Below are 22,407 nucleotides of genomic sequence, written 5' to 3'. Positions count from 1 at the left end.
GGGAAGCTGTTTGCAATTCTGCCCTTTTGTACTTCCCAGGAACCAGCCCCAATGACAGAAGATCTGCTAGAGGAGCAGTCCGAGGTCCTGGCTAAATTGGGGACATCTGCAGAAGGTGCTCACCTTCGGGCCCGCATGCAGAGCGCCTGTTTGCTCTCAGATATGGAGTCTTTTAAGGTACACCCCATGGGTAGCATTCTGTGGACTATTTTCAGCATTCTAGGATGAAGCTCTAAAAGTCAGCCCCTCCAAAGTAGCTGGAAAGCTCCAATAGATATTTTATTTTCCTTAGGGACTTTGATGATATTTGTAGTTCTACCCCCTCCTCAAAGGACACACTCAAATCTGTTTCACAAGGCTTAACAAAAAGAACTATACCACACTTCAAATAATTACTTGAAAGTTAAAAATGGAAACATTTTCATATGTGAACCTGGCCATTTCCTCCTTTTGTTTATGTAGAAAAGAACACTGCTTCAAAACATACATGTAGCTCTATTCATATTAAATACATAAAAATGATAAAGCAAGTCATTACAAACTACATATCTGAAATTTTTAAAAATTGTTCCCGAGTATTTAAGGAATGAAAGATGGTATGATGTGCCTAGGGCAGATAGTGTTGTGGTTGGAAAGGACCTTAACAGATCCCAGCACTTGACAGATGAAGAAAGGAAGATAAAAGGCCCTATCTGTGGCCCTCTAGGCAGAAAATAGCAGAGCCAGGACTGAAGCCCAGGATGCCTGACTCCAGATCTGGTGCTCTGTATGCCCTATCACACAGATGCCCATTGGGAGTGAATCCTGGACACTCCATGTCATTCATCATCTTCCCCAATTGCTGTCTATAATAAAGGTTTGTTGTTGCTCTGGATCTCACTGCATACTCTAGAAGCCCCTTTTGTTGGCACTGGGGAACATGCCCCCATGGCTTCCACATCTTCACAGGAAGGTTTCTTAAGCTAAGGGAAAACTAAACAGAGGATTTAAGAGAACAAGGGAAAATGGGCCATTTTGGATTCCTCTAAGAGGAGACCACTTTCACCTTCACTGTATTTTGTCTTTGGTTTTGGTTTTTACCTTCTTGGAATTTCTCTGTTAATACTTTGAGTGCAAAGCTGTTTGCTCTTGTTCACGTTTTAGTGTGGCACTTCCAGACAGGAAGAATAAAACAGAGGATGGTGAGGTGGGGGAAATAACAAAAAAAGTGACATTTGCAACTTTAGTCCTCAAATTAATATGTTGATTCAGGTTTTGGTAAAAATGCTTCCATACTTTAACATCAACATTTTGTTGGCAGCAGATTTGCAGCATATAGTTGAAGTAGTATTATCTTACTATATAAACAATATGTTGTCCTCTCTTCATCTTCAGGCTCAAAAGTAGACTTACTTTAAGGTTTCTAGTACATATAGTTACTAATTCTTTATCCAGTAGATAAAGCTTTTTATTAGTCAATTTGATTTCTTATAGTTTGAGTTTCAGTCCCAGAAAGATTTATTTGAATGGTAATTGGGTACATAAAGTGTCAGGCCTTGATAGCAGAATAAAATAATTTTGAGAGAGAGTAGTCAAAATTTATTGTATTACCAATATTGACTTATTATGAAGGAAAAAAACCAGGGAAAATGCCTACTTTTATTGTTATTCTGTGATCTATATTTTAAAATTTATTTAAGTATATTTAATATTTTTTCCTAATTATTCAGTGGTAGATTACAAACTGAGTTTACTTAACAGTCTTAAAGTTATTTTCAGTTTATATCAAGTTGTGATTCTGAACTTGTCAAATAGAAATGTTTCCCTTTATCTTTTTTCTTTTTTTTTTTGGTAATACTGGAATAAAAAATTTAGCTTTTTAGCACCTGACTTATTCTAGGTAAAAAACCCAGTTTACATAATGAAATGGTATAAATAATAAAAGCTCTTGGTGAAAGCTTTTTTGTAGGGCCAATATCAGTAGCTATTGGTTTTAAGTTTTGATTGTGTGGATTTAAAAAATGGTTTTTTTGGGGGGTGGGGTTCATTCTAGGCAGCCAATCCTGGTTGCTTCCTGGAGGATTTTGTGAGGTGGTATTCACCTCGGGATTATGTTGAAGAGGAAGTGGTTGATGAAAAAGGCAATGTGATTCTCAAAGGAGAGTTGAGTGCCCGAATGAAGATTCCAAGCAATATGTGGGTGGAGGCCTGGGAAACAGCTAAGCCAGTTCCTGCTCGACGGCAGAGGAGACTATTTGATGACACTCGGGAAGCAGAAAAGGTAATTGAAAATAGGATCTATTTTTCCAGAATATAAAGATGATTTTTGCAGTATTTGAATCTCAGCTTATTATACTGTCATGAGAACTTGAGCACACTTGAGAAGCAAAGTGTCAAATTCCAACCAATTTCCCCACCAAAGTAGCTTTTTTGGGGATATGGAGTGGGTTTTTAAATTTTTTTAAATTTTTATCTTTGGAATGTAAACATTAAAATTAACTACAAACTGACTAAATGATAATGAATTCATTTGACATAAAAATGCATGTCATTAAGCCATGGTATGGCTTTTCATTTATCTTTGTGGCTTTATTCTAGTGTTGGAGGTAGCTTCTCATCATCCCACAATTTATGCTGACTTAGTAAAAAAAAAAAAAAAAAAAGAATGGTGGGATTTTTGTTTGTTTTGACTTTTTTTCATAGGAACTGTATACATGTCACATTTCTAGGTTGGAAAATTTTTTGGAGTATTCATACTATTACATTGTAATTAATTTTTGTTCACAGGAAGAATGTCTTAGGCATTTGTGAATTACTAAGGAGTTGTTTTGCATACCATGAACACAAATAAGGAGAAGCTGGGTCAAATATTTTGCACCTCCAACCATAGTAATAATCAGTGTTATTCACTTGGCTCATTCTCTACAGGTGCTACACTACTTGGCAGTTCAAAAACCCGCAGATCTTGCAAGGCATCTGTTACCTTGTGTGATCCATGCAGCTGTACTCAAAGTAAAGGAGGAAGGCAAGTCATTCATTTGATTGGTTAATCATGCATTTTTAAAACTAAAATATATTTTAACTTATTTAATGATTGATGTGGTGTTTTTAAAAACAGAAACTCTGGAAAACATTTCTTCAGTTAAGAAAATCATAAAGCAGATAATATCCCATTCCAGTAAAGTTTTACGATTTCCTAATCCAGAAGACAAGAAATTGGAGGTAAGTTCCCATGTAGTCATATATTCTGGCCAGGTGCCTTGCTTTCTTTATAGTAATTTTTAATAGTACTTTTTTCCAATTCCATATAAAGACAAATTTTAACATTCATTTTTTAAAAATTTTGAGTTCCAAATTTTTTCCCTTTACTTCCCTCCCTGCTCCCTAAGAGAGTATGTATATATATATAGGTTATGTATATGCAATCATGCAGAACTTATTTTCATATCAATCATGTTGTGAAAGAAAAAAATAGACAAAAAGAAAAAAGCTCCAGAGAGAAAACAAAGTGAACATAGTATGCTTTGGTCTGCATTCGGAATCCATCAGGTTTTTTTCTAGATATGCATAGCATTTTTCTTCATGAGTCCTTTGGAATTATCTTGGGTCATTGTATTGCTGAGAAGAGCCAAATCATTTAGAGTTGTCCATCATATAATACTGTTGTTATTGTGTACAATATTCTCTTGGTTCTGCTGGCTTCATTTTGTGTCAGTTCATGTAAGTCTTTGCAGGTTTTTCTGAAATCATCCTGCTTGTCACTTGTTAGCAGAGTAGTATTCCATTACGTTCATACACCACAACTTGTTCAGCCATTATCTAATGGATGGGCATCTCCTCAATTTCCAATTCTTTACCACCAGAAAAAGAGCTGCTGTAAATATATTTGTACCAAGTAGGTGCTCCCCTCCCCCACTCCTCTTTTTGGGATACAGATCTAGTAGTAGTATTGTTGGATCAAAATGTGCAGTTTGATTGCCCTTTGTTCTCTAGAATAGTTTGACCAATTCACAATATAGTAATTTTTAAAGAAGGTTTTGCTTCTTTTCTTCTTTTGCTTCCTGTGGATTCATTTCTTCTTTCCAATGTATAGGAAATCATCCATCAGATTACTAATGTGGAGGCTACTATTGCCAGAGCACGTTCATTGAAAGCCAAGTTTGGAACTGAGAAATGTGAGCAAGAGGAAGAAAGGGAAGATCTAGAAAGGTAAGAACCACATGGCTTGTCTGTATTATATATGAGTGCTGAGAGTGAAAGCAACAAATCCTATTTCAGTGAACTCTCCCATGAATGGAGTCGTGTAGTGGAAATATCATTTGATAAGATGACAGGTTTCTATTTCTAGCTCTGCTGCTAATAAGCTTTGTGTCCTTGGGTCTATCACCTTGTGTCTCTGAGCATCACCGTAATGAAGGAATTGGATTAAATAATCTCTGGGGTCCTTTCCATCTTTACTATTCTATGAATCTATGAAATATTATTTGAAAATATTACCATATTAGCAGACTATTATAGCCAAGAACTAGGAATGCCTTATGAATAAAGAGATTTTATGGGGATTCCTTTTAGGCACAGGTTGGTTCTGTTTGAAGGTTGCCTCAAACTCAAATTTTGTGATTTTGAGTATTTGTTAGAGCTTTACATGTGTTCCTGACTTGAGTCTTAAGTCTTTTGTTGAATGAAATTCAGCAAACCACCTTGCCCTTGATACATTTCTTGTCAGTAAAAAGAGTAGGCTCCTATCAAGTAATTCATCTCCAAGCAGCAGTATGTGAATTAGTGAACAGATGGTGCGTGTCTGGTGGTTCTGTGCCTCTGACTCTTCATTAGTTCCACCATACATTATCTGTGATATATTTTTGGGAGCAGTGACACATGCACATAATGGTGCAATTTACAATTGAGACTTTGTCCAACAAGAAATGTAATAAAAAACCCCACAAAACCACCCTCTCCTGAAAAAAGAGTGAGAACTGGAGAGATGAAGCTTTTCTATTCTAGATAAATAAAACTTAGTTATCATCTTAAAAATTGAACTCATAATTTTCCAAGCTGCTATTTTGAAAGAATATGTTGACTATTTCTCCTTGAACTTAAATAAAACTAGTTTTTTTTTCAAATTTTATGAGTTATCCAAAAATAGTAAGATTATATATATTGATTTCCATTTTAATTTAAAATGTCAGTCTGTACTGGTAACAAGATTTCCACTATAGTTTTGTTGGATTTTGCAAGCATCTGTTTGAGGTCTTCTTGTCAAGAAAATTAATCTAGGAGGATTGATACAACTATGAACTGAGCTATTTGCCTTCCATGCTTTCATGATTTGTTTCATGCAGGTTTGTGAGTTGCCTCTTGGAGCAGCCTGAAGTGTCAGTCATTGGTGCAGGAAGAGGACATGCTGGGAGTATCATTCATAAGCTATTTGTGAATGCTCAAAGGGTATGCAAGATTGTTTATGTACTGTGCCATAGGCCTTTTCAAACGTCTAAATCATTAATGGAAAAACATTTCTGTCGTCTGCATGATGCCGGTTATCCAGCAGCTTACCTGTTTCTGAGTCTTTGCATTAGGTGTGAATGAGTGCAGAAAGATTTCTTTAGCCCTGTGAGAGAGAGAGAGAGGGAGAGAGTGTGTGTGTGTGTGTGTGTGCAAAGAGGATGGACTAAGTATTACTGGAAGAAACTAACATTTAGTCCCTTAGCTACTAGATAATGCAGTCCAGCTGTGTGATTCTTCCAGACCACCATATAGTTTTTCCTACAACTTTTAAACCTAATAAAGCCATCAACAAAAATTTTAGCAAATGAGTTAAATAAAAGCTTGACTATATTAAACTTAGTCATCTGTTTCTTAGAAAGGAAGGAACTTGTGAGAATGGTAATGGGCTACATATAAATTTGTGGTATTTATGACATGATTGTCATGTAGATCATTTATTTTGTTTAATAACAAAACAGCCTTCCAATATGGTGGTCAGAGGGAGGCCACGTGAGCAGTGCACTGAATAGAGAATTGTGCTCAGGTCTGGAAGACTTGGATCCAAGTGCAGCTTTTGACTCATATTTTGTATGTACTTTACTTCTTAGCTCCCCACGCAACTCTGCAGAACTGTAAGATGCGAAAGAGTTAGTTGCCAGTCTGCATTGGTAGAGGGAATTTACTCAGTGGGGGTTCTCTGTACCAATGAAATCACAGATCAGAGTCCTTATCCCCCAAAATAAGTAACCTGAAGGAAGCCAAATTTCAAAACTGTGGCTTTAAACATTAGACAGTATCCCTGATACTCTTAAAACCATCGAGCTTTGAATATGTTAATATTGAATTGATAACAATAATATTTGACACAGGTCTTCTCTCTCTCTCTCTCTTTCTCTCTCTCTCTTTCTCTCTCTTTGCTGAGTGCTTGACAGGAAAGATATTTTTACATTTTAAAAAGCTGCCATTATCCCAGGGGTAACTCATTTCAGGGCCAGTCTTTTGAGTCTTAGTGATACTTAGAAAAAGCACAGACTAAAAAATGTGCTAAGTGCATGTCACCTTCCTGGGAATGAACATTGGTAGCAAATGACCCAACTTTGACTTTTCCCAGAATCAAATTAGAAGATAACTTAAGGTCTTTACATTATGGAAAAATAATTCTAAAATTCTTTATCATCTAATGCTACATTTTGATTTTACATAGTTAAGATTATTCATAACTTATTATTTAGAATGAGTAGGTCAGCAAATGTTGAAAAATGTGATTAATTAGGAGTGAATTCCCTAAATTTCAAAATCTCAGTGGAAATTGAGGATTTCACATATCTTTATAATTCAGTATCCTAGAAGACAAAAGAAGCTTCTATTTAATTTCTTGTTTATTTCTTGGCACATAGCCAAGCACTTTGTTTTTACCCTTAGCTAGACTTTTCCCAGTACGCTGGCCAGACGGATATGCGCATTTCCCATAGTTATTGCCATGGTTTATTTTTCCCCTTAGTATTTTGCAGCATATCTTCTTGCTGCTTTAAAGAATATCATTTGCATTCTTAGGCGTTTGAAAAATCCTTTGGATTATATTTCTTTGTGGAAACTGGTATGCATTGCATGATGTTAAGAGAAATTTTTAGATTGTAGTGAATGCTCAGAATTATGAGTCAGAATCATAAGTATCTGGTTAGTATATTTTCAGGTTTAGAGGGGAAAAACTTAGATAAAATGGTGCACAAGCTTATTCATACAACTATTTTTCTTTTAGTAGTTGGTAAGCAATTTATGTTACTTTAAAGTTCAACTTAGACTGTTAAAAATCTGAGTTTTTAAAAACAGCAGTTAAGTGACCAGATTTCAGGAAGGGCTTTTACAGCTTCACTAATTTTTCTTATCTACACAAGCAGTGTTCATGTATATTTTACCCTTTTTCTAAAAATGGTAAAATTTAAATGAAGTTCATCCCATTGTTTCATATTGAGGATAATAATTCTGGTATGTGTTCATATATTCTGAAAATGAATCCAAACAACTTCATTTTTCTTGAGTCTTGCTAAAGTTCTTTAACATTAAGTTAAAGTAGCTTTTAAAATTCAAGAGATGTGTATTTCCTGAGTCACAAATACCTAATTTTTCACCTACGCTCACCCAGTGCAAAAAACTAGATTTTTACTGTCTCAATTCCTAATTAGCCAGCATCAATTCCTAATTTTCCCTACCTCACTTGGGACATCTGACAGTTGGGCTGTCAGATGCACGGAGTAAACATGAAATAGAATGTTTCTGTTCTATTTGACACCCTTTGTATAAACTGTATGTGTGTGTGTGGTGTACTCTCTTGTTTGTCCAAAATATTCTTTTGACAGGAACATATTCCTGAATACAGTGCATGCTGCCTCTGAAACAATCGTGAAATCTCTTGTTTATCCCCTTATAAACCATCTTGCTTGTTTCTCTTTCATCACTGTTTCTTTTCTCACCCTTTCTCAAGCTGACTGAATCTTCTGATGAGGTAACAAATAGCCTTTGTCCCTCATACTCTTCCTTTCCATCCCTCTAACTCCATGTAGGTCATTAAGACTAATCACTTCTCTTTTTCTCTGGGTCCGGACCTGTGTTGTCATTGGTGTGAGGAAACTCCCCCTTCCAGTGCAGATTGGCAGCTGTTCTGTAATGTAGAATTTTATAGAGTTTTGGGGGTATGAACACTGGGAGATGGTGACACTTGCCCAGCTTCATACAGCTAGCCACTTCTTTAGAAGTATCAGATATTTGCTTCTGGGTGTCTCTTGTTTTTTGTGATTTTTGTCTCTTTCCAAAAATGTTTTCCTCATGGTGATAGATTATTTAAAAGTACAGGAGACTGATTTCAAACTAGAAGAACATCCTGAAATGCAGAGTCCATGAAAGAAGCACATCCCTTTGACACTCAGAACTTTTATAGGGTTCTACTTTAGTGGCTGCCATCATGTGGCAGCAACTTCACTTACTTAAGGACCACGTGAGAGGTCTTTAAAGAGAAACCAAATTCTCCCTGATGAGTTTGGACCTCAGGAAGAAGAAATCTGAGCTTTGAAGGGACAGAGTTAAATTTCTCTGTTCAGTAGTCTCCTTAGGGAATTCTCTTAGGGAATGTCACTCAGATCATTGAGGAGTCTAGGGTAACAGACTTCAGCAGTTCATGGGAAAAGTGCTGTTAGAGTGGCTGGCCATTAAAAAAAAACCTAAGGGAAACGCAATTTCATAACTCTCACTCCTTTGGAGAGCTGAACCTGCCCATCTCTTTACAGAATCTGTGTTTTCCTCCAATTTATTTATATTATTAGGCTTTTGCCATATTTCAAGTTTCTGTGTTGTGCTAGTCAGTAACCATAGCATAGCTGAATGCATCAGTGAGTAACGTGAAACATTTCAGTGTCTACTATCATGTTTAATCATCTGCTCTTTAAAAAAATTCTGAGTTCAACCTTTGATTCCCTTCTGAATTTCACATCTGATTCTATTTAAGGCTGCAAGCATAGCTTCAGTGGAGGAGGAATTGAAAAGGACAAGCTCTTCTGAAGAACGAAGGCAGAATTCAGGGTCAGATTTCCCAGCCCCTGCAGGCCGGGAGCTTATTCTACGTGCCACCGTTCCTCGGCCTGCACCCTACTCAAAAGCTCTACCCCAGCGCATGTACAGTGTTCTCACCAAGGAGGACTTCCGACTTGCAGGGGCCTTTTCAGCTGACACCTCGTTCTTCTGATTGTTATTTCTAAAGAGTTATCATATCAATGTCTTCAGAGGTAATACTAAATACTTCTTCTTTGAGAGGGAGGGAGATTGTGCCAGCAAGTGACGGACGGCGTGAAGAGGACACTGTTCTGTTGAATGATCAAGAATCACCTTTCAGGGAATTAAAACCAGCATCTGAAAGATTCACCTGCATCAAGCTGTGGTTATGATGTATCCTGGTGGGAACAGAGGAGACGCCAAGAGGCAGCCAAGCATTGTAAATGCTTAAATGGATTGAGAGATTTCTGCCCAAAGAGACAGCTCTGATCTAGCTTATTTAAAGGACTGAGGTAGCCGTGTATTGTACAGGAGTTCAATCTGGAAAGGATATAGTACATATTCTGTTCCTTTTCATGACTGTTACAAGAACAAGGCATCACCCCACACTCACCATAAATGTAAACACTAGATAATTGTATTTATTACTATCACGTATAAAAAATAGGGAATTTAGTCAGATTTCTGGATATCTTGGTTGTGTCTTCATTCCACAAAATCTTCATGGATATTTTAAAACTGCTTAATCTCTTGTTCATACAATCACTCAATGGAAATGTTGATTATGCTAGATAACTCTTAATGTGCTGTTTTGTTGGGGTTTGGGGGGGGGGGGTTTAAACCCCAGCATTTCATGTAGTTAATCTATTTTTCCATAGAACTTTGCCCTAAATGGATTCTTTCTGGTAACTATATATTAAACTTCACCGAAAATAGCTTTAAATACATGCTTCAACTTTTTGATACTGTACTAATGTACTAAAATGTGATCCAGGCCAAAACTTTGTGTAAAATACCTACTTGTAGATGTGTCCTCACTGCCCCTCACTGTACAGTGTGCTCTTATTTTCTTGTTGCTGCCTCCACAGTGTGTTTAGTGGAACAAGGATGGAATACATGCTATGAACGTAAGCTGGTATATGGAAGAGATCATGCAGTCAGTAAAATTTGAATGTTATGCTTATGTCATGAATAAAATTATTTTAAAACAGTGGTTTTTTTGTGGGGGGGGGGGTGTTGGGATAAACTGAAAGTGTATGGGATATGGGATGCTCTGACATCTTTCTTGTATGTCAGAATGCTGCAACTTAAATCTGTGACCTTAAAATTCCAAACTCTTTCCAAATTCATAATACAATCCTGGTAACAAAAATATGAACCTTGCCAATGAAAAATAGGATAGCAGCTTAAATTAATAGAACTGAGTAAGATATACAGCAGGCCTGCACAACCTATGGTCCACAGGCTGCTTGCAGCCCACCAAAGAACTTCAGGTGACCAGCAAAAAATGTAGGGTTGCCACTGTGCACTCTCGTTCGTCGTATGACCTGTGGCAACCAACCATCATCAGTCTGTCTCTTGTCTAACCTATCTGCGGCCCAAAGAAATTTAGACTATTTTAATTTTGGCCCCTATCTACTGTCAAGTTGTGCAGGTCTGATATGAAAGGGTATTTTTTGGGTTTTTTTGTTTTTTTGTTTTTTCATTTTAAACCAAATCAGATAGACTAGAGCACTGACATTATGCAAAGGCTAAATCTACTTTTGGTCATTGCCTTTATCCACTGTATGAAAGCCCTTCAGTACTTTTCAGTTTTTATTTCAGTAAAGGATCCTATAAAATAATAAATAAATAAATTGTAGGCTGTTTCCTGAGCTTGGTCACTTTTCATAAGATAATAATATGAGCTGAAGTCTTCAGAAAACTGCTGTTCTTTTTTTTTTAAATTTATTCATTTATTTTAAACATTTTTCTTTTTTTAAATACTGAAATCCAAATTTTCTCCCTTTCCCAATCCCTGCCCACACCCATTGAGAGGGCAAGCAGAATGATATTATTTATATATGTGAAATCATATAAAATATATTTCTATATTAGCCCTATTTTCCCTAAAGGCAAGAAAAATAAACAGAGAATATCATACTTTAATTTTCGCTGAGTTCATCAGTTCTCTTTCTAGAGGTAGATAGCACTTTTTCATCAAGGGTCCTTTGGAATTGGCCTGGATAACTGTATTGATCAGAGTAACCAAGTCTTTCACAGTTGATCGTATTAAAACGTTGTAACCACACACAATGGCCTCCCTTTTCTTCCACTTTACTTTGCAGCAGTTTGTAGTGGTTTTGGAAGGCTGCTGTTTTTAACTTTTTTCTTTTTTAATTATTTGAAATGCATAAAAATTTCATTTTGATAAAATTGATTATAAGGGATACTAGCTTTCTGTCTTCTGAATACTCCTTTGCTGAGGATAGAATTATGTGGGAAGACCCTTTGTCTTCCAAGTACTACTGGTAGAATCCCAGCACTACTCCGTACTTACATAATGACTCCCCTTTGTGTAGCACTGGCACATGTAACAAGTTCTTTTCTCATAATAGTCCTGTGTGGCCATAAAGCTCTGCAATCAAGGCTCAAGAATTAAGGGCCTTGCTGAAGTTTTCTGAGTTACTGAATGGTAGAGCTTAGCTTTAAGCCCCCATTTTCTGGTTACTAGCCCAGTACATTCCCCCACAGTGCTCTTTTTCCTTTGCCATACTGGAGCATTATGTAGGGTTTTTAACTGGATAACTTCAAAAGCATAGGAAAAAAAGTTTCAGAGAAGATGTAAAAGAACTGAAGACCTGGCTGAAAATGATAAAGTTGAAGAATTTATTTGAGGCAGGGGGGGCATTTGACTACTTATAATTTCGTCTGAAGTCCCAAAAGAAAAGAGAAAATGAACGTAAGAAATTCATGTTGAACAGTGAAGACAGTTAGATAATGAAGTAGCTATGGGAAGTTGTGAAATAATCTTCCTTTGAAAAACTGGAAATGATGCACCAGTGTGGGATGAGTAAAGTGCTATCTTGCTTCAAGATAGGGTATAAACAAAATGATTACTAGTTCTTTAAAGTCCCTCTGATGATATTTTTTCTTATAAGCCTTTCTCTGATCTTACCCTTTCTTTTCCATCCTCAATGCCTTTGTAAATTGGCCTCCATATCCCTCTTCCCTCCCAACTCACAATTTCTGCCTTTTGAAATTGTTGATAGGTTCATACGCATAGTTGGAAAGTACCTCAGAAGTTGTCTAGACCAGGGCTTCTTAAACTTTTTCCCCTTGAGACCCCTTTTCACTCTTTTTTGAGTTTAGGCAGTGCTCATTGGTGTGTGGCCTGAGGACATGTACAGCATAAAGTGTGCCAGCTTTGTATTCACATCAGATTCGTTATACGTTAGAATTTTAATTTTTGGTCATTGTGTGCTCAGAAACCTTTTACTGTTGCCATTTTTCTAGCAAGCTTTTCCCCATACCTCCTGCCTTTTCAAAGTTTTAAATGATCTCAAATCTCATCTGAACTATTCTATGTCCTTAGAATCTGTGTATTCTTTCTAGCCTTCTTTTATACCCCCATTAGATATTTTTTACATGAGCTGATTGAAAGTAAGGACTGTCTTATTTCATCTTTGTATCAGTATCTACCCCAATATAGTTTATCAACTAGGTACTTGATAAACTTTCTTCAATTCAACCTCAAAAAATAATAATTTGGTAAGGCCTGTATATCAGTTGCTAAATAGGCTTAAGTCTGAGCCATTGAACATTAAAAGCCAAAATACATACCAGAGAGACTTGGAAAGTAGACTAATTGTGCTCCTTCTGATTAGGACTTTGTGGGATAAAGCAAAAATTTACAAAATGGAAACTGCAGTTAGAGGCAAAGAAGTTTAACAGACTTTGGGAGTATGCCGTACAAAGGCTTAATTTTTCCCCATTTTGATAGGAATTTAATTTAACCCTATCCTATCTCAGTTTCATATTAGCAAATGTTCAGTAGGCCTCATCCAGAAAGAGCTATTTGGCCTGTTGGTGCAAGCATGTTGAAAAGTCATTGGATCATTGGGAATGGTAACTAAACCTGCTCCTGTAAATTTCTGCTCAGTTAAAACACGTAAAAATCTTTTGAGTTTGGACTTTCTTTTAAAGCTCTCTGTATTATACATATGTTCCCAATGGAGATTGCTAAGGATGGGAGGAAGAAGAAAATGAAAGCAATTTGAACCCTTGGAGGGAAAATGCCTGATACTGATGCCATTGATAGCATTCATAATACTCATCAACAGCACTACTAGGGATGGGAAGAACAGGTGGGGTAAAGAACTAACCTGTGGGAAAATGTTGAGCCCAAGCCAAACCTCGAACCCCTTTGCATTCTATTCATAGTCAGCAAGTGGCCGTATGCATTACGTTTTTCCCCTACAGATGCTCTCACAGTGCTATCCTTAAGTTGAGTCTTTCTGACAAAAGCTTTAAGGAATGGATCTCAAATGTATGATTTTTTTAAAAATTCTTTGGACACCTTTGAATTGGAAGATTTCGGGGTCTCTTAGACTAGCTTTTGGAAATTAAAAATTTCTCCAGGAGGGCAGAGTCAAGATGGCAGAGTAGAAAGATGCATAAACTCTAGCGCTTCCCCCACAGCGCACAAAATACCTGTAAAAAATGACTTCAATAAATTCTAGAGCAGCAGAAGCCATAGAACAACAGAGTGAAAGAGGTTTCTAGTCAAACATAACCTGGAAGGCCGACAGGAGAGGTCTTATCTCACGGGATGCTGAGTGGAGCAGAGCCCAGCCCTGGCCACATGGCACTGGGAGGAACAGGACCTGAACAGACCTCTGGGGCAGAATCCCCAGCAGGGAGGGTCCCAGATCCCTCAAACCACAAGTGACAAAGAAAGCTCCAAAGGTCAGTATGGGAGGGCTTTCCCAGCCGGGAGAGAGGGGAACAGAGTTCCCCCAGCACTGGCCCCAGGTGGTGGCAGAGGTGGCGGCAGCAGCAGCGGGCAGTGGGCAGCTATAGTGGCCAAGGAAGCAGCCTAGGTCCACTGTCCAGGCAGCTCAGCTTAAAGCCTCTGGGGGAATTGAGCAGCTGATCTGAACCTCAGCCCTCAGTGGAGGCCCACCCACACCCAAAGCTCCTGAGGGAATTGAACAGCTGATCTGAATCTCAGCCTTGAGCACTGTACTGGGGGTAGGAGGAGCACTAGGACTCACCTCCTGACAAAGGATTCAGAAGTCAAGTAACTGGCTGGGAAAATGCCCAAAAGGAAAAAAAATAAGACCATAAAAGGTTACTTTTTTGGTGAACAGGTGTCTCCTTCCATCCTTTCAGATGAGGAAGAACAAGGCATACTGTCACAGGAAGTCAAGGCTTCTGCCTCCAGTACCTCCAAAATGAATATGAAATAGGTTCAAGCCATAGAAGAGCTTGAAAAGTGAGTCAGCAGCTTGCTAAAGGAGAACCAAAAAAATGCTGAGGAAAATAACACCTTTAAGAATAGGCTAACTCAACTGGAAAGAGAGGTCCAAAAAGCAAAGGCAGAGAAGGCTTTAAAAAGCAGAATTAGCCAAATGGAAAGAAGGTTCAAAAGCTCACTGAACAAAATAGTTCTTTAAAAGAGAGACTGGAGTTCAGGGAAGCTAATGACTATGAGATAAACCAAGAAGTTAAAAAACAAAACCAAAAGATTGAAAAAATAGAAGATAATGTGAAACATCTCACTGGAAAAACAACTGACCTGGAAAATAGATCCAGGAGAGACAATTTAAAAATTATGGGACTACCTGAAAGTCATGATCAAAAAAAGGGCCTAACCATTATCTTTTGTGAAATTACCCAGGAAAACTGCCCTGACATTCTAGAACCAGAGGGCAAAATAAATATTGAAAGAATCCACCAATCCCCTTTTGAAAGAGACCCGAAAAGAGAAACTCCTAGGCCAAATTTCAGAGTTCCCAGCTCAAGGAAAAAATATTGCAAGCAGCTAGAAAGAAACAATTCAAGTATTGTGGAAATACAATCAGGATAATCCAGGATCTGGCAGCATCTACATTAAGGGGTCGAAGGGCTTGGCATAGGATACTCCAGAAGTCAAAGGAACTGGGATTAAAACCAAGAATCACCTACCCAGCAAAATTGAGTATAATACTTCAAGGGAATAAATGGTCATTCAGTGACATAGAGGACTTTCAAGCATTCATGATTAAAAGACCAGAACTGAATAGAAAATTTGACTTTCAAACATAAGAATCAAGAGAAGCATAAAAAGGTAAACAGGAATGAGAAATCATAAAGGGCTCTCTAAAGCTGAGCTGTTTACATTCTTACATGGAAAGATAATATTTGTAACTCTTGAGACTTTTCTCAGTATTTGGGTAGGTGGAGGGATTACACACACACACACACACACACACACACACACACACAACACAGGTTGAATTGAATCAGAAGAGATGATATCCATAGTAAAATTAAATTAAGGAGTGAGAGAGGAAAATATTGGGAGGAGAAAGGGAGAAATGGAATGGGGCAGGCCATCATTCATAAAAGAGATAAGAAAAATCTTGTTCAATGGAGGAGAAAAGGGAGGAGGTGAGAGGGGAAAAGTGAAGTTTACTCTCTTCACATTTGGCTTAAGGAGGGAATTGCATGCTCACTCAATTTGGTATGAAAATCTGTCTTACACTACAGGAAAGAAGGGGACAAGTGGGGTGAGGGGGATGATAGAAGGAAGGGCAAATGAGAGAAGTGAGTAACTAGAAGTAAACACTTTTGGGAAGAAACAAGGTCAAATGAAAGAATAGAAAAAAGGGGGAGGGGACAGAGTAGGTTGGAGGGCAATATAGTTAGACTTACACATGACTGTTATGGAAGTCTTTTGCAAAACTACACATATATAGCCTGTATTGAATTGCTTGCCTTCTCAGTGGGGTTGGTTAGGGAGGGAAGGAGAGAGAGGAGTTGGAATTCAAAGTATTAGAAACGAATGTTGAGAATTATTATTGCATATAACTGGGAAATAAGAAATCCAAGTAATGGGGTATAGAAATTTATCTTGCCCTACAAGAAAAGAGAGAAGATGGGGATAAGGGAAGGGTGGGGTGTGATAGAAGGGAGGGTACATTGAGGGAAGGGATAATCAGAATGCACGGTATTATGGGGTGGAGGGAGGGGAGAGATGGGGAGAAAAATTGAAACTCAAAATTTTGTGGAAATGAATGTCAAAATCTAAAAAGAAAGAAAGAAAAAAGCCAACTGGGAAAAAATAATTTAAAAAAAAATAATTTCTCCAGCTCTTAACTTGGTGTTGGCTTGGGGAGTATGAGTTTGGCTGAATCCTGTAATGCTAAAATAAAGCTCCTTTATAGTAGCATCACTCCCTTACCAAAAATATAGCTGTTTCTCAAGGCAATTTGTCACTGCTTTACCAGGTACTCATGGACAAAACACCTCTAAAAGGAAGTTTCACCATCCCCAGGAAGGTTTTCTGCCAGCAGTTTCTTAGTGTGTAGAGTAAACTGAAGAAGGCTGGCGTAGGGTCACCCTCATGAGAAGGCTCACTCTGAGAGAGATCAAACAACAGAGCAGGCCAGTGAGCAGCATCTGCACCTCCTCCTTGCCCACCAGAGGTGGGGGCAGGGAAGGGGGGGAAAGAGTGACTAGCAGGGAACAGTTTTATGAAATTTGCCCAAATTTCCTTTTTGATTTTATCCTTGTATGCCCAGCAGCTGGCACAATGCCCTTCCTACACTGTGTAATGAGTGCTCACTTAAATGAATTGGAATGGATACCCAAATTCCACCTTAGGTACAAAAAGCATTCTTCCCCTTTCTTAGTTCTTTACTTGAGCATATCTTTGCAAAATTGTTCCCTCTGTCAATTTGGAAAAAAAGGTTTTTGCTCAAAAACTTGACCCAGAGATAATTTTTAAGCCTGTAGATTTTTTTTTTAATTTAGCCATATCCCAGAATAAAATGGTGATTTTAAATGAACAACTCCCATAGGTTAGCCAAGGTGATTTTAGCCTTACTTCTAAGCACCTAATTAAAAAGATGTTATTTATAAGGAAGAGAAAAAAAACTAATTCACCTCAGAAAGCATTCAAATGAGATAACTTCTTTAGCAAGCCATCAAGCATTAGAGCATGAGCCAATGCACTTGACCATGGGAGTAAAAGGTGTACTGTTGGTACACTGATGACATGTCATTAAAAGAAATTTTTTTTGGTCTCTTATTCCTAATTTTTGCTAGCAGTCACCTTAGTAGTGATTGGTTTTTAGTGACCAGTTCCTCAGAAACAAAATTTATAGGAGAATAAAATGGTATAGTTGGATTAGATGGTTTCTAAAAAACTTCAGGCAACCTAATAGGAGTAAGAGTGCTGGATGTGGAGTCAGAGGCCCTCCTCACCTGGGGCAAGTCATTTTACTTCTCTGGGTCCTAGCATCCTCATCTTTAAAATGAAGATGCTTTAGTAATTACTACTAGGGTTTCTTTCAATGATAAATCTGTTATCCAATGATCTTCATTGTGCAAATTATGTTAGGAGAAATGGAATCCCACTTCTTCTCCCAGTCTTTCCAGAACTATGCTTTTGGACTTTTCACAATGGCGCGCAATAAATTTAAGATAATAATAAGCATTTATGTAGGTTTGCAAAGTGCTTTACAAATATTTCATTTTATCCTCATAACAACTGAGAAATAAGCACTTTTATTATCTCCAGCTTATAGATATGGAAATGAAACAAATCAAGTGACTTGCCTACAGTCACGTAGCTAGCAAGTGTCAGGGTTGGATGTGAACTCAGATCTTCTTGACTCCAGATCTAACACTTCATCCATTGTGCTACTTGGTTGCCTCTAAGATACTATAATAACTCACATTTAATAAGAATCTTAAGATTTGCAAAATGTTTTTTCTCAAGATCAATCCTATACTCTATTAACCTGGCTTTCCACGGCTTTTCTTTCTTTCTTTTTTTTTTTTGCCCTTCTCATCAGTGAGTACAGCTGTGTTTATTGAGATCTCACAGAAGTCATGCCAAATTGCTGGTAAAGTTCTTGCTGTGAACAAGTAATGATCAAGCCTGAGGGTAATAAATATCTACTTTTCTAATGCCAACTGGCTGTCAGGAATGAGCTCACAAGAGTCACAAGGTAATATACTGTAAGGGAAGAGCCACAAATGGGTTGGAGAAGAAGACTACTGAGTAGGAAAAAAACAATTTAAAAAAAAAACAACATTGGGTTTTAACTTGATTAAGGACAGGGGAGGACATAAGTTTTGTAAGCATTTCTTTATGAAGGCTGGCCAGTTCAGGCTCCACATCTCTGTATGATTCTGTTTTGCTCTATCTCCATTTAAACTATAGAAGTGATCTGGGAGCAGCTTGAAAGAACTTGTCCAAGGACAAAATCTGGAAGAGAGGTCTTTGAAGTGGCAGTCTGGGGGAGGAGAGGAACACAGTACTCTTCCCAAGCTCAGAAAATGCCATTTATGATTTCCTCAGAATAGTCATCAGAGAAGCTGCAGCCTACTTTGCTAGAGCATCTCCTTGAGTACAGTCTCATTGCTTCCCCAGGGTGTAACCTAAAATTCTCCCACGGGCCGGCCAAGGTGTAATAATCCTTTCCTTCTTGTCCAATCATGGGAAATAGGGAACTTAGTACTAGAGTAAACCTTTGTGAGATTACTCAGGGAGATTAAAGAAACTCCTTCCTTGATAGGAGTCATAAGGATGTAGTAAGTATATGTTAAGAATTGTACCATCTTGGGAAAGATGCTGATGTCTGAAATTGCTTCCAACTCAAGGATTCTACATAATAAACAAAGCGAAGCCAAGGCTAGAAACTTTTTTCTTTGTAGTTTCTCATTGATGCACCCAAAAGGGGATGAGAAGCAGTCTTCTAGCAGCTAACTTATGTCTTGGTCTTTGATTAAAAAAATAAAAACAACAAAGGCTACTTTTGTTCCCCTAGAATCATGGGTAGTATGTGGGATGTTTGCTCTTAAAAAATGGCAAAGACATCAACAAACATGAATATTTCCACTTACAAAGAAGAATAGGAAAAAAAGGGTTGTATCAGAAACTGTGAAACTCTATACCAGTGTGTCAAACTCACATAGAAATGGATATAGAAATGGATAGCCACCGATCCATATGTAAGAATCCCTGTGTGTACGTATGTTTGGTTTGGCCACATTCAAGAGTGGCTACATATTAAATACCTCTGTTCTATTGCATACAATTAGGTCTTTAAAAAGTATTCAATTTAAGATGGCAGTAATACACCACCCTGCATGTCTGTGTCCTCTCCTTAACTTCTCTTTCTCTGAAAATTTTAAAACTATTTCATCAAAGTACTTTTCCCTTTTTATTTTCGATCACTATCAAACATACATTACATATATCCTTCCTCTCATGTCTCTGCTCCTGCCATGCCCCCCCCAAAACCCTCCCTTATAACAAGAAGAGCCAAGCAAAACACTCGCATTTTGGCCAGGGTAGTGTTAGTCAGTCAACAAGCATTTATTAAGCACTTACTATATGTGAGGCAATATGTTAATTAGCTAGAGTTCTTAGGCTAGCATTAATTTTTTTTTAAGTTTTGTGAATCCATGATATTCCGTTGGAAAATTAAAGTGTATTTTCCCATAATCCTATATTAAATTTGAATAGCACCTTAATTATATATGAAAACACTTCCATGAATTTAACACCAGATATTGCTGGGCTAGGCATCCTTGGAACCTAATACACATTGTACAAAATGGGGGTCCTATTCTCAAGAAACTTATATCTTGCCCTTCTGTTAGTAGATTCTACATTTACCTAAGATCATAAATTTAGAGCTGGAAAGAGTCTTAGAGGTCATCTGGTCCAACCCCCCTCACTTTGCTGATGTGGAAACAGACCCGTAAAGGTTCAGCATGTGCCCAAGATCACACAGGTAAGCTGGAGATTTGAACCAAGGTTTCCTAAGTTCATCATGCTCCAATACACAGAAGTTAGGACTAGAAGGGATCTTGAAATCATTTAGTCCAATCTTCTCACACATATGAGGAAACAGGAGACACAGCTACAACCATATTACACATAGATTGTTTAAAAGACAGTTTAAGAACCACACTAGATTGAGAACTAAAGAGTTGGAAAAGCACATATGAAAAAATTGGAGATCTATTTGGTCAAAGTAATAAATGAGTTCCCCTTTCCTCATTTCTTGCTCTCCTGCTTACCCAGATTTAGGCCTATTGACCTAGGATAACTTGAGTCTTTGGGCTACTTTCTGATGACTATATTTTATGAAACAGGAAAAAAAGAAAACAATGATGAATCCTTTGCCATGTCTTTCTTCTTCCTTCGCATTAAGCTTTTTTTGCCTGATATTACCAGATGAAATCACTTACAGTAGGTAACTAGAGATGGTACTCAGTATAGAAAGGAACTGTACACTTCAAAACTATGCACTTAGAAATCAGCCACATCAAGCACTGACTATAAGACCCTGGAGCAGCAGTTCTGGGACCCCTGAAGACGGAGGCTATTTCTTGAGTCTCAGTGTTCCAACGGTCTAAAGCAGTTCAATTCCAGTATGATGCCCCCCACAGAAGGCACTCAATGATGTTTTTTGATAATGATTCCAACGTGTTTCAGGGTCCATTCTCCAGCAGGTTAACTTGAATTTATTTTACTTAGATACATAATAGAACAACAGCATATGTTCCTTAAGCAACATTAAATCACAGGATTATTAATAAATCCTGAACTCTTTGAATATGAAATTGCCTGCTGATTCCACTGCTATATGGCCCATACCCCAAAAAGATCAAAGAAAGAGGAAAAGAAGTTATATATACAATTCTGTGTAGTGGTAAAGCAATGGGAACTAATTTACATAATTTATATAATAATAATACTACAAAAGTAACCAATTTTTTAAATAATTATTTTATTTGTTTTCAGTGTTCTATAATCACTTCCATATATCTTAGATTTTTTCCCCCTCCCTCCCTCTCCTCCCCTCCCTTCCTACTCCTTCCCCTAGACATCTTGCAATCTTATATAGGTTCTACATATACATTCCTATTAAATACAATTTCAGCATAGTTATGTTGAATAGAAGAATTAAAATGAATGGGAGAAACCATAAGACAAAACAAAGCAAAACACAACATAACACAAAAGAAAATGGTTCGCTTCATTCTGCAATCCAATTCCATAGTTCTTTCTCTGGATGTGGAAGGCGTTTTGCTTCAAAAGTCCATTGGGAATGTTTTAGGTCCTTGCTTTGCTATGAAGGACTAAGTCTACCAGAAAAATTCCTTACGCACTGTGGTTGTTGCTGTGTACAAAGTTCTCCTGGTTCTGCTCCTTTCACTCAGCATCAGTTCTCTGAAGTCTTCCTGTTCATCATTTCTTATAGCACAAGAGTATTCCATTACATTCATATAACACAACTTGTTCAGCCATTCCCCAGTTGATGGCCATCCCCTTGATTTCCAGTTTTTGGCCATTACAAAAACAGCTAAAAGCAACCAATTTTTAAAAACTTGAGAACTCTGATTAACTCAAGGATCATCTATAATTCCAGAAGATAACTGATGAAACATTCTCCCTACTTCCTGACTCAGGATGCAGTCTGAGACATATTTTTGGATGTGGGAATTTCTTTTATTTGACTATTCAAATGTTTACAAGGTGTTTTGTTTTCCCCACTAAAAGGAGAAGGAGGAGGCAAGAGGGAAAGAAAAATAAATGTTTTTAGCAGAAAAAAATTAAATTAAGAATATTTGCAGCAAGAAAAAGTCTGTAGATGGTAAGTTTTTTTAAAAAAAGAGTATGCCCTTTCCCCCAAGATGGTGCCAAAAGACAGCAAAAGTAGGAAGTAGTCATTCTCCCCAATATAGAAGCCCAGTCCAAGGCACTGAAGGCCAAGAAAGTGGTGCTGAAGGGTTTCCATAGCCACAAAAAGAAGATACAAATGTTTCCCACCCTCTGGTGACTTAAGACAATAAGACTTTGAAGGTGGCCCAAACACCCTAGAAAAAGTGCCTCTTGGAGAAACAAGCCTGATCACTGTGCCATCATTACGCTTCCTTTGACCACTGAGTCTGCCAAGGAGCACACCGAGGACAACAACCCTCTCGTCTTCATTTTGGACTTCGAGGCCAATAAGAATCAGGTCAAGCAGGTGACAAAGAAGCTGTATGACATCAACACGGCCAAGGCCAACACTGATCTGTCCTGACAGAGAGAAGGAGGCCTATGTCCAACTTGCTCCAGACTATGATGCTTTGGATGTTGCCCACAAAACTGGAATCATCTAAAACGCACCCAGCTCTCCTGCTCCCCTA

General features: G+C 37.8%; 1 protein-coding gene across 3 annotated transcripts in view; it reads left to right on the top strand.

The window, feature by feature from the left end:
- Window positions 1-10,216, top strand: part of RAB3GAP1 (RAB3 GTPase activating protein catalytic subunit 1) — an 87,750-nt gene extending 77,534 nt beyond the window's left edge. For all 3 annotated transcript variants that reach the window (XM_072613234.1, XM_072613237.1, XM_072613236.1), the window contains 7 exons: window positions 40-177; window positions 2,033-2,260; window positions 2,908-3,004; window positions 3,098-3,201; window positions 4,073-4,188; window positions 5,322-5,424; window positions 8,963-10,216. In XM_072613234.1, coding sequence (XP_072469335.1) covers window positions 40-177; window positions 2,033-2,260; window positions 2,908-3,004; window positions 3,098-3,201; window positions 4,073-4,188; window positions 5,322-5,424; window positions 8,963-9,199 — 1,023 coding nt within the window. In that variant the 3' untranslated portion in view covers window positions 9,200-10,216. The remainder of the gene's footprint in view (window positions 1-39; window positions 178-2,032; window positions 2,261-2,907; window positions 3,005-3,097; window positions 3,202-4,072; window positions 4,189-5,321; window positions 5,425-8,962) is intronic.
- Window positions 10,217-22,407: the final 12,191 nt, after the last annotated feature.

The sequence above is a fragment of the Notamacropus eugenii genome, chromosome 5 (assembly GCF_028372415.1).
Source record: "Notamacropus eugenii isolate mMacEug1 chromosome 5, mMacEug1.pri_v2, whole genome shotgun sequence".
In the NCBI taxonomy this organism is placed as follows: Eukaryota; Metazoa; Chordata; class Mammalia; order Diprotodontia; family Macropodidae; genus Notamacropus; species Notamacropus eugenii.
Note: the sequence above shows the minus strand (reverse complement) of the source record. Positions and strands in the feature narration are given on the sequence as shown.